The following is a 17080-nucleotide window of genomic DNA, read 5'->3' as shown; positions in this document are numbered from 1 at the left end:
TGGAAAGTTCTTCCTCTTCAGAAAATGGCTGTACTGAAAACTTATAATAAATAAATAAAATTAAAATGGCAAATTTTATTCCATATAATAGCTAAAACAAATCTTTTGTTCAATATAGGTGTACTTCAAAAACATTCTCCATTAAAATATTTCTATAAAATCAACACAAGTTGTACTATTAGAATTTAATGAAAAACGTTTTCTGCCTTTTATTTCACATAAATATAATTTGCCTATTATTTTACTTGTTAGTATCAACTAATTTCTGTTTTAAGAATTTAATATGCTTTGAAACCTGTATTATACCAAATTATTAACAAGTTACAAACTATTATTCTCTCACTTACATACATATATATTTCTTCCTTCATCAGATGAAATTTGCCTTACAATAAACAGTAAACGTGATCTCTTTAACTTTAAGTAAGCTTCTAAAGAATTAACATAAAATCTCTAGATGACAGTCCAAGAAATTTAAATGAATCAAGTTAATACAGGAATAATATTGTGTAAGTTAAGTGCCATCAAGCTGCTTCTGACTTATGGCAACCCTATAAATTAACTGCCTCCAAAACATCTTTATTGTTCACAGCTTGCTCAGGTCTTGCAAACAGAGGGAATAGTGTTACCTGGCTTCAATATTGTGATAAAAACACCTACTCAATTAAATTATGTTCCTCAAATAAACTATTGCAGGAACAGGGGTTTGTACAGAATGATCCCTACCCTAACATATAGAAGAATTTAAATATACAATATTTTAAGTAAATTTTTATCAGTGTGCCCTACCTGCTTTTCAGTTTATGTTTTAAAAAAATCACTTTATATGATAACATCAGGGTTAACACTGAACAGAAAATTATGAATAGTTATATCTTATATAGTTTTATATATATAGAGAGAGATTTTTTAATCTATATAAAGTTATGTGTCTGTGTAAAGTGCCGTCAAGTCGCAGCCGACTTATGGCGACCCCTTTTGGGGTTTTCATGGCAAGAGACTAACAGAGGTGGTTTGCCAGTGCCTTCCTCTACAAAGCAACCCTGGTATTCCTTGGTGGTCTCCCATCCAAATACTAACCGGGGCCGACTCTGCTTAGCTTCTGAGATCTGACGAGATCAGGCTAGCCTGGGCCATCCAGGTCAGTGTATATATAGTTATAGTTATGTATAAAATAAATCTATAGGAATATTTAAAAGTTTCAAATCAAAATAGTTAAGGGGGGGGGGAGAAAGACTCCAACAGGCAAGTTACAGGTAGCCCAAAAACTTGTAACCCAAAACTTGGGACCTGTACAAACTAGTGGAGACAGCTACACATTTGCAAGAGTAATCAGGTGCAACAAATAAGTACTAAAGAAACTTGCATCTAGAGTCATCAGATGAAACGACCTTTTGTGCTTGGGACCTGACTTGACACTACCAGTCAGCACATTTTTTATATCCATCAAGATTCTAGGAAGAATGCAAAAAAAAACTAGGACAGGGCAAAGAGTGTCATTAACCCTCCCACAGCACTGATACTCCAAAGCTGTAATTCTACACAGTTTACAGGGAACTAAGCACCAATGAATTCAGTGTGCTCTATCTCTGACTTGCTGGGACAATGTGACTCGCTTCTGGGTGAATGTATTTAGGAATGGACTGCCAGAAACTACACATCACTTCAAAACTAAGATTAGGCTGAAAAGCAACTGGTTTAAATTCCATTTCTTTTTTTTTTTAAAAAGGAGGGGGTCAAAATGACTCCATTAATTGTGATAAGTTAAATCCTGCACAAAGAAATATAAAGCAAACTTTGTACTTAGGTAAGAAAAGAACTAACAAATCCAGTATTTCCAGGCTCTTTTTTCCCCACACTAATCAGAACAATCTGTAACACAACATTCTTGTGGGTTAAAACTCCAAAGAGCAGAAAGATTATTAGTTCAGTAGCTGAAGGAGTAATCCTAAACTTGGAAATCTTTCCCATTTCGTTCAATGGGTCTTACTCCCCACTCATTCTTGAAGCTTTTTTAGGATTGCAGCTGTAAAGATGCAAGTAATGGGGGGGGGGGAGAGAATCATCATCTGATATCACATGGTCACTGAAGCCTACATAGGATAGTACCTTGCTTATCCCTAAATGCGTTTTGAAAGAAAATGCCACTGATTAGGTTCTCTCTGAAGTGAAATGTCGAATTCTCTAAATTCAGCCTAATACTCTCCCTTCAGTCTCAGTATTCTGTATGCCCCTTCTGATAAACAGATTCAGGAGCAGGCAGAAGGATGTACAAACCTAGAATATTAGACAGATTTCCTCTGCACATTCTGCAAAGTCGGTGTGGTGTAGTGGTTAGAGTGCTGGATTCAGGAGACCCAGGTTCAAATCCCTATTCTACCATGGAAGCACACTGGGTCACCTTGGGCCAGTCGCTCTTTCTCAGCCTAACCAACCTCACAGGGTTGTTGTGAGGATAAAATGGAAGAGGGGAGAATGTTGTTTCAGGTCCCCTTGGGAAAGAAACGTGGGGTATAAATAATTTCTGAATTGCAGTGATTTGAAATTTTGCAACTTGTTTTTCACCAGGAAATGGATACAGGGACCACTTGTTTTTTCCCAGCTGCCAATTTGACTGCAGACAGCAAGGGACAGGCAATTTTTGACTCAAAGCCGTAATGGCCCACTCACTGTACCTTTAGCACTGTTTGGCTCACTAAAATCTACCTGCCCTGCATAGAAGTTCAATCTGACATTGAAACAAGAAAGGAAAAGCCAGGAAGCTCAGGCCACTAGCATCCTCAGAAAGACAGTCTACTGCTATATTGTTCTGTCTTTTCACATTTTAAGCTGTAAGCCATTTTGAGAGTCCTATCAAAGGCAGCATATAAACACAGTAAGTAAATGATTAAACAAACTCTATGTGTTCTGCCAGGTTTCTGGACTACATTCATTCTATTAATTTTTTTACTGCTTTGTTTCATTGTATTCCTATTTTGCTACTGATGCAGATTTTTATTGGAATATTCATTTGCTGTTCAGAATTTAGTGAAGTGGCTCACTGCATTACCTTCTATTTTTAAGTATCTTGTACACTACCTTGGGTAGGTCTGGGATAACCGAATGGAAAATACCACCACCACAGAATACTATGAGTTGGCTGAGCTCTAAGGCTATGTGCTCACCTAAAACACTGGCATCAAATATAGTCACTCAACTTGCCTTCTGTGAGAGAAGTATTATAACTCTACCCATGCCCCTACAAGACAGTTTGGAGAAGATGCAGAGACTGGGTACACCCTACTCTCACCTCCCCCCCCCCCAATCCAGAGTACCACAAACAGGGCTCTGTCCACTTCACTGCTTAAAGAGAATGGGATGGGATTGTTAATTAGGATCACAAGAAATGCTTCTCTGTCAGTTCTAATAAACAACCCCCCTCCATATTGTTTAGCTTCAAATTGCCTTTAAAAGATTATAATTTCAGTATTTGGTGGTGGGAAATTAGGACAGAAAGGCTCTGTTGAGTGCTCAAAATCATGCTCAATTTTCCTTTTTTCCCCCCTGTGGCTCCTGTAAGGTGCTGCATGTGCATAGCCCTCTCTGAATAATTTTTTGCCCTCCCTCCCTTCTTTTTTTAAATTACGAGTGAATATTTTTCTGCATACCTGATGAATCTATGGGTATGCAGAAGAGTTAGTAATGGTCTTATGCTAAAACGGCTCTACTGCTGTGGGTTGATTAACACAGCCTGGCTTTCTACGGTTGCAACCCTCTTAGAAGCTGACAGAATATGAAACCATGTCCTTGTTTAAATCTCTTTTTCTGCAGCAGCTTTGACATTTTATACAGTATGTTAGGGAGTATCTTCTAATTGTTCATCTTCTGTGAGTAAGAAGCAGGACTCCAAGGGTACACATGAAGCCAGCTTTGTGGCGAAGACTACCTACAACCCCAAATATGTATCACCTCCGTTCAGACGTCATGCTAAATAATATTTTTACTAGTTTGGTGTGATGTCTGATTTGAAAACTACTGTTACAATCTGATATCATAAGCCAGTATGGTGTAGTGGTCAGAATGCTGGTCTAGGATCTGGGAGACCCAGGTTCAAATCCCAAATCTGCCATGTTGCTTGCTGGGTCACCTTGGCCCAGTTACGATCTGTCTCAGATACCTCACTATTGTGAGGAGACAATGGATGGGAACAGCACAGCATACACTGTCTTGAACTCCTTGGAGAACAGATGGATAAAAACAAACTTAATGAATAATCTGTGAGCATAAAAAAAACAAAAGTGGTCAGGAAATGCTAAACCATGGTTACTTGCACACTGGGAAACTCAACCTATGGTTTGGATTCTAAACTACATTCTCAATTGTCTGGACTGAGTATATGTGCACGTACACATTCTCCCGAACATGAAGTGCAAAGGAGCTGGACAGGCATAACTAATAGAATACACTGATACCTAAACAGGTAAGGAGCCCCGTGATACAGAGTGGTAAGCTGCAGTACAAGCTCTGCTCACAACCTGAGTTCGATCCCGACGGAAGTTGGTTTCAGGTAGCCAGCTCAAGGTTGACTCAGCCTTCCATCCTTCAGAGGTCGGTAAAATGAGTACCCAGCTTGCTGGGAGTAAAGGGAAGATGACTGGGGAAGGGACTGGCAAACCACCCCATAAACAAAGTCTGCCTAGTAAATGTCGGGATGTGACGTCACCCCATGGGTCAGGAATGACCTGGTGCTTGCACAGGGAACATTTACCTAAACAGGTATATATTGCACTTATCCATTCTTGAACTCTGATTTTTACAGCTAAACAAAGCGAGAGAAAAGGCAATGGAACTTACTTGTGCATGTGTTTCAGAACAAATTCTAAAATGCTTATTAAAGCATCACTAACTTCAGTGACAACTGAATAGCAAAACACTTCATCAACAGGAGCGGTTAATGAGTCTCTCACTTCATTGCACTTTAAGAATATAAGGAACGTCTAAACACAGTAGAATCATAACTCTATAACAAAGAGCTATTTTACTGTACAGTTCAGCACTTTGGTTTTCCAAATCGAGGAACCCTGCTTGAGGAGTATAGCCAGTAAATCGCAATATGGGCCACAACTATCAGGCCATACATATCTATGTTAATTCCAAATTAAGTCCTGGTGATTTAAATGGGGCTTACTGTCAAGAATGCATAGGATTGCAGTCTTTATGCAGTTGCAGCCTATGCAGATATTTTCACACAGAAAAGATATTACGAAAAGCATACCGGCACCTCACTCTGAGTGTGGTGCAGTGGGCAAAGTGCTGGACAAGAACTGGAAAGATCTGTGTTCAAATTCCCACACAGTCAGGAAGCCCTATTATGGGAGAAAGGCAGAAATAAATAAAATGGGTGACATTGGAAAAGTTTTTCCTTCTCTCAGCTTAAGCTACCTCACAGGTTGTAATGAAGATAAAATATAAGCAGGGAGTATTATGTATACTGCCCTACACTTGTTTAGAAAAGGGAAGATAAAAATGTAACTGATGTTTTCTTTGGAGAGTGTTTTCCTTTGCTTTGTATCCACTTAATATGAATAAGGGAACAAAAAAGAAAGAAAAAAGATACATGAAATGAAGAAGACATTCGCTGGATGAGAGTTAGTATTGGGGGATGAGGAACTGTAGGGTGTAAATATTTCGCTGTTGCCTAGCAAGAAAATGAAACTTGTTCAAATATCCTCTTTACTGACTGGTGATGACTGTTGTGCTACTACAGAAAAGGAAAACAGCAGCAAAATGGTAGTCAGAACATGCTGAGAGTTCTGTATTCAGAGTTCTATTTTTTTACTTTTAAAAAGAGGTACACATTACCTTATTTGATAACTTGTTCCTGCCGATGTTGCTGATTTTACAACAAGCACTTTTTTCAAAATCAAAACTGAAGGAAGTGATTACTCATGCCTTCTGACTATTGTTTCACACTATTTCAGAAGCACATGTTCTGTGTTTCTCAAACTACAATTACTTTCGAAAAATGCATTATTAGCAGAGAACATGCCGAATGCCACTCATCCAATTCTCCTCTTAAATAGCTATATGCAATTTAAAACAGGCTTACAGTGTAATCCTAAACAGAGTGACTCCAGTCTAAACCTATTGATTTCAATGGGCTTAGACTGGAGTTACTCTGTTTAGAAGTGCACTATTAACCACCCAGTTATATTTTCATTTCTAGTTTCTATGCCATGCACAAAAGATCATGCCCCATGTTCTCCAGTTATAAGTCTTTGGCTACATTCTGGTGAATGAATATTATGTTATTCATAAAAAATGTATAAAAAAGATGAAAGATCTACTGTTTTGTCACATGAATTACAATTTACATATTGAGCAGATACTGACCTCCATTAAGGGACCAGAATATGCCTTCACAGAAGACAAAAAGAATGGATTTGCCAGACTTTCAGTAACTACTTTTGGTTGCAGTGTGGACTGCAGTATCAACACTATAGAAAAGGTTTATATGGATTCAATGAAAACAAACTAATCTTTTATTTTCCCTTGCTTCCTTGCCAGAGAGTCTGGCCTACACCAATTAAAAAACAACAACACACCACTGTTTGCATGCAAGCACCCTCTACAAAGAATGCTTAGTTTCAAACTGCTGTGCCACGTACATTTAGTAGGAAGTTCTAACAACACAAGTACAGGACAGGCCTGCCCAAGCCTCACTCTAAAACATGACTATTAACATGACTACTTATTTTAAGGCATGCTCACACTGTATGAAGGGAACACAAAGAATGTCATTAAATCCGTTGCATAAGAACTCAGAAATAACTTGCACTTTCTTCAGAGTGCCTTGCTTCCAAGTTAAACCTGCACAGGACTACTGCTTCACAGCCAGATACTGCAAAGACAATAGGATTTATTCCTATGGAAGCCAATTCCTAACAGTTACTTACTTACAGCAACATTAAACAAGAGTTCGGTGGCATCTTAAAGACAAATTAGCCTTAAAAGGGGAAAGCAACTGTTAACACCATGCACTGAAATAAGGACTGAAAGAATGTCAAGACTTTACAGTTAAATGGTTGCTTTTTGTGTTACAGCTCACAAAAGTCCATGCAGGCATAATTTTTGTTCATCTTTAAGGTGACACTGGACTCCTGTAACTTTCCCCATGGAAGCATGCATATAGGGAACAGAAGCCTTGACTTAAAGCATGCTTACTTAGAAATAAACCCCCAACTCATATGCTCTGAGGAAGCAATATTGAACTGATGTACAGATTTATATTCACACGAACTGCTTATGAAACCAGATCAGACCAGTGGTCCATCTAGTCCAGCATCCTGCTTCCTATTCCCATATCTGCCAACCAGTTGCCCTGTACGGACAACAGACAAGGCGCAGAGGTGGAGGCCCTCAGCTGATGTTCCCACCTGGCACCAGTATCCCCAGCAGTTTATTGCCTTTTAATGATGAGGTCCCCTTTCATCACTAACAGTGCAATCCTAAGGAGAGTTACTCCAGTCTAAGCTCACTGGTTTCAATGGGTTTAGACTGGAGTAACTGAGCATAGGATAGATCATGATGGGTAGCCGTGTCAGTCTGTCACTAGCAGTAGATAAGAGCAAGAGTCCGGTAGCCCCTTAACAACTAACAGAATTTCTGGCAGGGTATGAGCTTTCGTGTGCCACAACTGACAAAAGCTCATACCTTGCCAGAAATTTTGTTAGTCTGTAAGGGGCTACTGGACTCTTGCTCTTATCTACTGCTAGTGACAGACTAAAACGGCTACCCATCGCGACCTATCCCCATGGAAGGCACCACGTTTAGCCGTACAGAATGGAAATCCATCCTGTACAGAATGGAAATCCATCAAACTTGTAAAGAAACTTGCACAGGTACAGACATCTGCATAGGATTGCACTGTAAGCCCAGCAGACCCAAACAGAACTGGTATGTGGGGAAAGCAGAAACCACATCACTGATGGGTCCCTTAAAAGAAATTAAACAGGGTGTATGAGACTGCAGCCGTGGGGGGGGGGGTTACTAAAAACATAAGAAAGGCCATGCTGGATCAGACCAAGGTTCAGCAAGTCCAGCAGTCTGTCTGCACAGTGGCCAGCCAGGTGCCTCTAGGAAGCCCCCAAACAAGACGAGTGCAGCGGCACCATCCTGCCTGTGTTTCACAGCACCTAATGCTCCTCTGATCCTGGAGAGAATAGGCATGCATCATGACTAGTAGCCATTTTTACTAGTAGCCATGAATACCCCTCTCCTCCATGAACATGTCCACTCCCCTCTTCAAGCCTTCCAAGTTGGCAGCCATCACCACATCCTGGGGCAGGGGGTTCCACAATTCACTCTCGAGTAATCACTGATGGGGTAAACGGGGGTTCGTGGGGGGAGAGAGAGACCTGAGATCGTTATTTCAAGAAAACATTTTATTTGCAGCTGCTGACTCAGAGGCCCTAATGGGCAGAAATCTCTGAGATCGTACTGAGGGAGAGATATTTCTCCAACTTCAAGATGTGACAACCCATCAACACTCAGGGTAAAGCTGATAAGCACTACAGACGTAGAGGCGGCAGTAAAGAAACAGTTTCACCCAGTTCTTGTTATGGTTTACTGTAACCCTCCGCGACTCTTGCCCCAATTACTACAGACATAGAGACACAGAGATATCCTGCCCAGCAACAAGCTATTCCCTTGCTGTCCTAATACATTTCGATACATTTACAGAAAGGAAAAGAGGTTATTACCAACCGCTAAATCAGTGGATCTTCCATGGTCAGGGGAAGTCTACCTTGCTGTCTCATCACCGACCCCACCGCTACGACTACGCGCGCGCCCGCCCCCCTCGGCAAACGCGTGCGCGCCTACCATCTCTATGATCTTGGTCTTCCTGCCCGTCTTCTTCTTCATGGTGAAGATATACTGGGCCAGGACCACCCCGCCGACCAGGGCGCACACGCTGGCGCTGGCCACCGCTCCCATTTTGGCCACGGCGCTCTTGTCCATGACCACGGCCCGCCTGGCAGCGGCTGACCCCGACGCCCCGCACCTCCCCGCCGGCGGCGGCGGCGGCGGCCAAGTCGCTCCGGGCCCGAAAAACACAAGAAAAACCCCCTTCCAATGTGGGGAGGAAGAAGAAGCCCCGCCCCCCTTCCCCCACACGGCGCGCGCCGCCAACCGAAACAAGCGACGGTTACACGCTCCTCGTTGGAGGAAAAGAAAGGACGCGCATGGGGGAGGGAGCTACTCGAGAGGGAGAAACCATTCTGACGGCAGCGGGGGGGGGGAGGCCGCTGGGTCTCTGCCACCTTTTGGGAGGGGCCTTCCTTTCGACAGGTTCTTCGTGACTATAAAGGGGCGGGGATGAGCATAACGACTATAAAGGGGTGCGTGGGGGGGGTGTGACAGCAAAATTTTTCCCGTGCTTAACAACCCCCCCCCCAACCCAAGGGGACGTTTCCTCCCCCTCTCACGGAATCGTTCGACGCCCCGCTCGTTTACCTTTTTTGGGGAGGGGAGAAGACTACATCTCCCAGCATGCCCCGCGCCCCCGAAACAACGCCGCTGTTTGTTTGTTTTTTTTGGCCCGGGTCTTGGGGCGACTTCTCCGGGCGCCGTTGGTCGAGAAGGGCGGTGGGCGGGGCTGACGTTGGCTGTTGAGGCGCTATGGCAACGGGGACAAAAATGGCGGCGGGCAGCGTCGGCTAGAGGGACGCTTTCGGGGCTTGTTGATTTTTTAAACCTCGTGCTAGCCGCCGCCCCGAGCCTTACGCTCAGCTTTTCTCGCCTTTCTAGGAATCCGCGCGGGGCGAGTTGCTTCATGCTTCCCCACAGCCTCTCCTCGTTGGTCGTTACCCTCATGGCCGCCCCTAGTAGACACCCGTCCCATAAGCAGCGATGGTGACAAGGCCTGAGCTGTCCTCTCGTGGCCAGCGACTTAATTCTCGCAGCCAGCCTGACGGGGTCGATGCAGCCCCGGGGACGAGCTTCCTAATGCACGCTTCACACACACATTGGAGCCTCCCTGCACGGGCTGGAGCCCCTGTGGTTTCTATATAATTGGAAATTGCTGTGGGGGGGGGGAGGGTCCAGGGGAGAAGATAGCCCCCTTCCCCAGAATTCCTGGACAAGTCGGGTAAGTAGATTAGAGGAGCTTAAATGTTGCGTCCTGCATAGCGGGAAAGAGACGCTCTTGTCACTTGGGACGTTTTGTAGTCCATGCCTGCCTGCGGGTGTTTACTTGGAAGTAGGTCCCAGTGTGTTCAAGGGGGCTTACTCCCAGGTAAGTGTGTTTAGACTAGCGCCTTACTGTCAGAGCTTGTGCATTTGACTCGGCCCAACGTAACGGAATATGGCTTGCTTAGGTAGATGTAGGATTGCTGCTCAGCTATCCTTGCTTTTAAGTATACTTAGTGGAAGCAAGTTCTGTTGTGTTCAGTGGCGCTTATTGGTAACCGTGTTTACGTTTGCCATCTTGTCCTATGCATGCATGATCTGGAAATAATCTCCATTTAAGTTGCTGGTTCCTGTGAGTAAGAATGCTTAATGCTGAGCTGTATGGATGATTAAGTATATTACAAATACACTTTCTCTCTAGCATGAGAAAAGAGCAAAAGTCCAGTAGTACCTTAAACACTCTCAAAATTTCTGGTAGGGTATGAGCTTTTGTGAGTCACACCTTACTTCTTCAGGTAACTGAAGAAATGAGTTCACGAAAGCTCATACCCTACAAGAAATTTTTTTACTCTTTAAGGTGCTACTGGACTCTTGCTCTTTTCTACTGCTACAGACAGACTAACCCAGCCCGATCTATCTCCTATATGAGTAAAATAAGGTAAAGAAACATGTGTTGCCAGGGTCTGTAGAAAATATCCAGTGACATTTATTTAATGACTGCCCATTGTGGACATTGATGCAGAACAACATTTAGAGCTGGAAGTTTTATTTTCCCTGCAAGTTTACCCCTGAAGTGTTTTGCGTTCTTTGTGGCAACTGCATATGTCTAAAGATACTGTGGTTTGGGTGGTTAGATGTTAGTGCAATGGGTCCTTCAACAGTTTTTCTAATTAACATCTGAGCAACGTGTTTGCACATTAAAAAGAAGCTAGTAAGATTGCTGTGTATTTTGGTGTGCGTACTTAAATGCTTGCCTGAGGTACTTATCCAAGTACTTGTAGGCTGAGACAAGGATTGTTGCTTCTTCAGTGTGTTCTAAATAACTGCAAGCAGGCATTAGAGCAGTCTATTTGTGTCTTGCTAGATTGAGTTCCTTGTGTCTTAAGGACAGCTTCAAGATGATTACATCAGAGGCCTAGATGCTTGTCTTGTTCATGGTTGCAGTCTTGTTACGTTAAAATCAATGGGAGCTTGCTCATTGCTGATTGATTTGTGCTATTAAGGGACTTCACCATATAATCTTGACTTGCCATTTGTTGTTTTAATATATAATGCTTTCCATTTACATGGGTCAGGATTGAAGTAGCCCGAATATGAGCAGGAAATATTTTGGTTAATGAAGGAGAAGATTCTGATTTTTCTTTCTACTTGCAGCTGTTAATACCATGCTGAGTTGTCCTTTAAACCCCCTGCTTCCCCAATGTACAGGGACAGCTTTTGGGGGAAGGGTGAGTGCAAGAGAATATGGTTAGAACGATTCCTAGTCTAGTCTATTGCATGTACTCTACACATGGTCCTTTAGCCCTGCATTCTACAAGGTAACAAAAAAGATCCTTGCTCTTTTTGAAGGAAGTTGCAATTTGATTGTCTTGCTAGCCCTTTTGAGGGAGGAAGAATGCACCGTTATAGTTTAATCTATACAGCTACCGTCATCACTTCATTGTTGGCATAGAGTTCATTTCTCATACTGAACAGTCTGGGGTAAAGATACTTTATAAATGAGTAATTTGCAGAATTAAGCCGTTACCTTGTGATATGTTAATGTCTCTTTGGTATGGGCAATGGTTATCTGTGTGAATGAATGTGATGCATGTGATCCACTGGTTCTTTCCAGACACATAAAGATTTGCACATGCGCTATACAGGATATTAATCTCTCCTTATCTTCCAGCAGCTTCAACACAGCCTTACAAGTGGCTATTGAAGGTCATCTGAGTTCTAAAAAGCAGCATGTGATGGGGCATGGGAGGAGGGACCCTCTGGGCTATGTCGGATGGTGATGCTTTCTTTCTCCAATACAATACCAATAGCTGAATTTTCGTTTTGAATTGTGGGATCATGCCCCCTTATGTTCATTTTCTTGGAGTGAGCATAGAAGAGTCGGCCCATCCAAAATGATATTTAAGAGAGCAAACTGTGTGGAGACTGAAGATGATACATTGCCAAGTCCACCATTGCTATTTATGTTCCACAGCTAATTTTAACAGCAGCCCTCTTGTGGTTGGGAAAATATTGAATAGATGTTAGGGCCATTTGCTTAAGTATTTATTAAAAACTGCATTGTGACTATAAATAGTATGCAAAATATGGGTTGATAATAATAATAATAATAATAATTCCCCACTAGGGCTGAAGAAGAATGTCTTTATTTAAAGCTCGTGACTGGTGGTCTACAGTAGTTTGCAATAAAGAGGAATTTGATCAAGGATGCTTATGTGTTGCAAATGTTGACAACAGCAGCAGTGGACAAGGTAAGCGGAAACTGTTTTGTAGATTTGATGCATGACTGTTGATGTGAAATGTATCGCTTGTGTGTTTATTTGAACATTTATACCCCATGTGTTTATTTGAACATTTATATTTCTCCAAAATATTCCAAACTGATTGACAGTACACCAGAATTAACAAATACAAAATCCACAGTAAAACAATCTATTGACAACCTAAAGAAAAATGCCCCAATTTGTATTGGTCAGCTGCCCTATGAGGAGGAAAGGAGTCAGCTGGACTTTCCAAAAGGCTGTTCCAGAGTGTTAAGGGCTGTTGCAGTGATGAGTCCTTGATGAGGTCAGCTCCACTTGGAGAACTGGTGGAGTTACCAAGAGGAATTTATTGGCTGATTTAAGATGGCAAGTGGGCCTAGGGAAATGTGATCCCTGTTATATGGTGTTCGTCAGAGGTTGCAATCCCATGTGTATTAAATTGGAAATATTTTTTGTTGAACTTGAAGAGCATTAATTCTGAGTATGTTTAGAAATGGGCTGTAATTTTTCTTTTTCTTTTCTTTTATTCAATTTGTACCCCGCCCTCCCCCAGCAAAGCAGGGCTCAGGGCGGCTTCCAACATACTACAATCCATCAGTCATAATACAGTCAATAATAATAAAATCACTTCTAGTTAAATATAAAATCAGTTCATTTAAATTATAGGATTTTGTTCCTTTTTCCATGAATGTAAGTCTATAACCCCGAGATCCATCCTGAACAGTGCAGCGTAGGAGCAGTTTTATAAGTTTCACTGTTACTTCTTGCATATGTTTATTTTTCAGATAAAATAATTGTGGGCAGTTACATGGGATTTCTTAGAATCTATAATCCCCATCCTGCAAAACCTGGAGATCCTATGCAAGCTGAAGAGTTACTCTTAGAAACGCAATTACGCGAACCGATACTGCAAGTGGAAGTAGGAAAATTTGTTTCGTAAGTAAATAGTGTTGTTGCTAATTATCATTCTAATTAGGAGACTTGGGTTCAGAGGGTTTATCGTCAAAGCCAGCTTACCTCCCCAAGGATTGAATAGATACATTATGAAGTGCTTGCTTAGTAGCAAGCATGTTAGAATCAAAACATGGATTTTGGCACATCCGTTGTTGTTTTTCATCCTAAGAAATCTTTCTTCAAACATGAAGGATTAGAAAATTAACTAATTAAAAATTATGCAAAGCTCTTATACTATTTGTTTAGATAAACTTCCAGGTTGTTTGGGAACATGCCTCTGGCTCACACACTCCTTCCTTGCTTCCCCCTCACATTTTGTTTCCTTCCTTCATTTTCCTGTTTCCTCTAACCATAGTCTGCTGTGACACCCGAATTGGGCAACTGCAGAATTAATGTGGGAGAGGGCACCATCATGTTTGTGGTAAAAAAAGGAGGGTTGGGCTCCTTGAAATGTGTCTCTCCCCCAGGCTAATATTTTTGCTTTGGTTCTCTCGTTCTCAGTAGCTGCTGTAGTGCTGCTTTTTTCTTTCTTTCTCGCTATGCGATCCAGATGCTGAAAGATCACATAGCCAGTGTAATTATGTCATGGAGCATAAAGCCAATCGGAGCTGGGTACCCAAGAACGTTTTGAAGATGAAGCAGAGTAAATTCAATTGTGTAGCTCTCCCAAACTGTTACTGAAATAGGAAGGGTGTTTTCAGGGAGTAAAGATTTTTTTTGATCTAACCCCGTGACACCTCCCGATCCCTTTCAGAAAAGTAAGTATTAACTATCAAACTATGGTTTGAATACCTAAGCCAGCCCATCATTTACATTTGTGATTTGGAAGCTAGTATGCCTGATTACTGCATCATGGTAAACTATGGTTAAAGGCAATCGGGAAATCTACATGCAGGGGGGAAGGAGAGAGTGAGGAGGACCTAAGTCTGCAGTGTGTTCTCTGCCCTCTAAGCCACACATTGCAATGTGATGCCTGAAACTCATTAAAGTATTTACACTTCAATTTGGCACAGTCATCTTGAGAGTAGTTTAATTGTTAATACTGCACTTAGGTAAGTATCTTTTTGCTGGGTGTAGACACTGGATGTATATAATACATGTATATTGTAAGCAGCATAAATGGAATGGAAACTGTTTAATTTTTCTTAAACCTTTCAAGAATATTGTTTATTTCTATTCAGTGCTCTTAACTGGTAATTGGATATATGTAAGAACTCTTCAGAGATGCCTGTTATTGAGGTATCCCCTGTCTCCATGAAATAATGTCTTGCATGTATATCAAAAATGATGGGTGAACTTGTTTAGTTCATGTGCTTGCAAAGCCAAAAATATCATTCAGCATGAACTTGATGAACATGTAAATGTAGTGTGACTTGTCAAAGGTGTTGAATGTGAAAATTCTTTCAGGTGCAGTATTGTACTCGTTACTGGTTATTAGCAGTTTGGAACTTAATCTTAACTAAAGAATCCTAATTAAGCAATCTCAGAGTATGATGTTCTTTTTTCATGAAAGTTCACATGTTTTTTCTCTTGTCCTTTTCTGGCAGTGGTACAGAACTGCTTCATCTGGCTGTGTTACACTGCAAAAAATTGTGTGTGTATGCTGTCTCAGGTAAAAAAAAAGACGTTCTTTTGGTCACAGTTTCTTTTTCACCCGTGGAAAACTTATTGCACTTTTGTTACTCCACATCTACTGTTGTCATGTTAGTTTCTACAATGTAAGAAACTGTGTAGTATAAACTTGCTTCTTGCTTTCTTGGGAAAATTGCTATAACCTTTGCTCTCTTGTTACTGAAAGTTAATTACTGGATGAGTCAAATGTCTCTTGCTTCTCAAGAAGTATTTCTTTTTCCTTATCTGTGCCTCAGAGAATGGGGCTTCCATTTAATATTTGTCCGTCTAGGGAAAGCTTTGAGTAGAGCATTGTCTCATTTGGTAGAGCCTGGGCAAGTCATTACTAATCTCATATGCATGATAATAATCCAGTGGAAGCTAAACTCTGGAATGGAATGATTGGAATTTCAGTGTCCAGTTAGACTGCAATGTGGAAAACAGTTATAACTAAATTATGAATAGTACAAATGGAAGAAAGAGTTAAGAAATATAGCAAAAAACAATTGTCTGAATTTGAATTTGCAGTAATTTGAAAAGGCAAGGTTGTCCTGATTTTGATATGTTGGAAGGTAAGTGAATTGCCAATCTGAAAAGGATTATAAACTAATTTTATAGCAAAATGAAGGAAAGGGCCAAAACTTGGATATACAGTGGCCATCAAGAGATTTGTGCAAGATTAGTGCAAGAACTTAGACTCTGGCTATAGATTCAAGACAGACAAAATTAATATTTCTTTGCTCATTGAGCATTCACTGCCAACAGACATAGTGAGGACCACAAGCATAGATGGCTTTAAAAGGGGGTTAGACAGGTTCACGGATGACAGATCCATCAATGGCTACTAACCATAGCGAGTTAAAGGAACCCCCGTTTTTAGAGACAGCAAATTTCTGAATACTAGTGCTAGGAGGCAACTTCTCTTGTTCTTCCCCTTGTCCTCTCTGTCCTGTTTGTTGGCTTTGTAGGGCAACTGGTTGGCTACTGCTTAAAACAGGATGCTGGACAAGATGAAACACGGGTGTGATTGAGTGGGGCCCTCCTTATGTTCAATTCTCAATAAAGCTGAAGGGATTTTGATTATGTCTTTTTTCCTTACAACAATAACAATACCAATTAATTTGCAACATGTTATCCTAAATACGTAATGTACTTCTGGTGAATGACAGTATTTTAATTTGAATTCTCTGGCAAAAAGAAAGTGTTAGTTTTGTGTTCTTCAAATTTTACTTTCATTAAAGAGTGACAGTATGAACTCTGTGTTGGAGGTATTTGGCAGAGGCTAGTGCTATAAATAGCAAATATATCCTAGCCTGACCTTTAGATTTGAAACACTGGCAGTGTGTCTGGGGTTGCAATATAGGAACACATAATAAAATGCCAATTTAAGTTAATTTTAATTTAATTGAGCGAATCAGTTTCTGAAACAATGTACAATAATAAGAAATAGGGCTTACGTGGAGAACTGAAGGAGTAAAAAGGGAAGCGTGGTACTTCTATATATTGATAATCCATAAAGATGGAAACACCAGAGGTACTCTGGGCAACATTATTAAAATCTTAATCACCAAGTTTTCCCTTTTGGTTTTAGATGCTTTAGAAAAAGCAATATATGTGACTACCTTTTTTTTTGTGTGTGTGCTTAACACAGTACTGTTTTATTACCATTTTAAAAACCCGCTCATATCTTGATAATCTAGGAGAAGTGAATTCTGTAACCAGGAGGCAAAGAATACCTAATAAAAGGTTTTGGATGAAGTACCTGGAGAGCAATTATGATGGTGTCCAAAGTTGACCTGTTGTTCTATAGGTCAACAGAGTAATAGCTGATCCAGATGTACAGAAAAAGGATATGGTGTACT

At 41.1% G+C, this 17080-nt stretch overlaps 2 protein-coding genes across 3 annotated transcripts in view; one reads left to right on the top strand and one right to left on the bottom strand.

Moving 5' to 3' along the window:
- Window positions 1-9006, bottom strand: part of NT5C3A (5'-nucleotidase, cytosolic IIIA) — a 33604-nt gene extending 24598 nt beyond the window's left edge. The window contains exon 1 of one of the 2 annotated variants that reach the window (XM_056857377.1): window positions 8863-9006. In XM_056857377.1, the coding sequence (XP_056713355.1) occupies window positions 8863-9000 (138 nt within the window). In that variant the 5' untranslated portion in view covers window positions 9001-9006. The remainder of the gene's footprint in view (window positions 1-8862) is intronic. The other variant, XM_056857378.1, reaches the window with a different exon arrangement.
- A 1221-nt stretch (window positions 9007-10227) lies between these two features.
- Window positions 10228-17080, top strand: part of BBS9 (Bardet-Biedl syndrome 9) — a 258515-nt gene continuing 251662 nt past the window's right edge. The window contains exons 1-4 of the mRNA XM_056857693.1: window positions 10228-10276; window positions 12518-12641; window positions 13439-13589; window positions 15155-15219. Of these exons, the coding sequence (XP_056713671.1) occupies window positions 12530-12641; window positions 13439-13589; window positions 15155-15219 (328 nt within the window). The 5' untranslated portion in view covers window positions 10228-10276; window positions 12518-12529. The remainder of the gene's footprint in view (window positions 10277-12517; window positions 12642-13438; window positions 13590-15154; window positions 15220-17080) is intronic.

Source organism: Euleptes europaea, chromosome 11 (genome assembly GCF_029931775.1).
Source record: "Euleptes europaea isolate rEulEur1 chromosome 11, rEulEur1.hap1, whole genome shotgun sequence".
NCBI classification, from domain to species: domain Eukaryota; kingdom Metazoa; phylum Chordata; class Lepidosauria; order Squamata; family Sphaerodactylidae; genus Euleptes; species Euleptes europaea.
The sequence above is the reverse complement of the archived record's forward strand: the minus strand, read 5'-3'. Positions and strand labels throughout refer to the sequence as shown.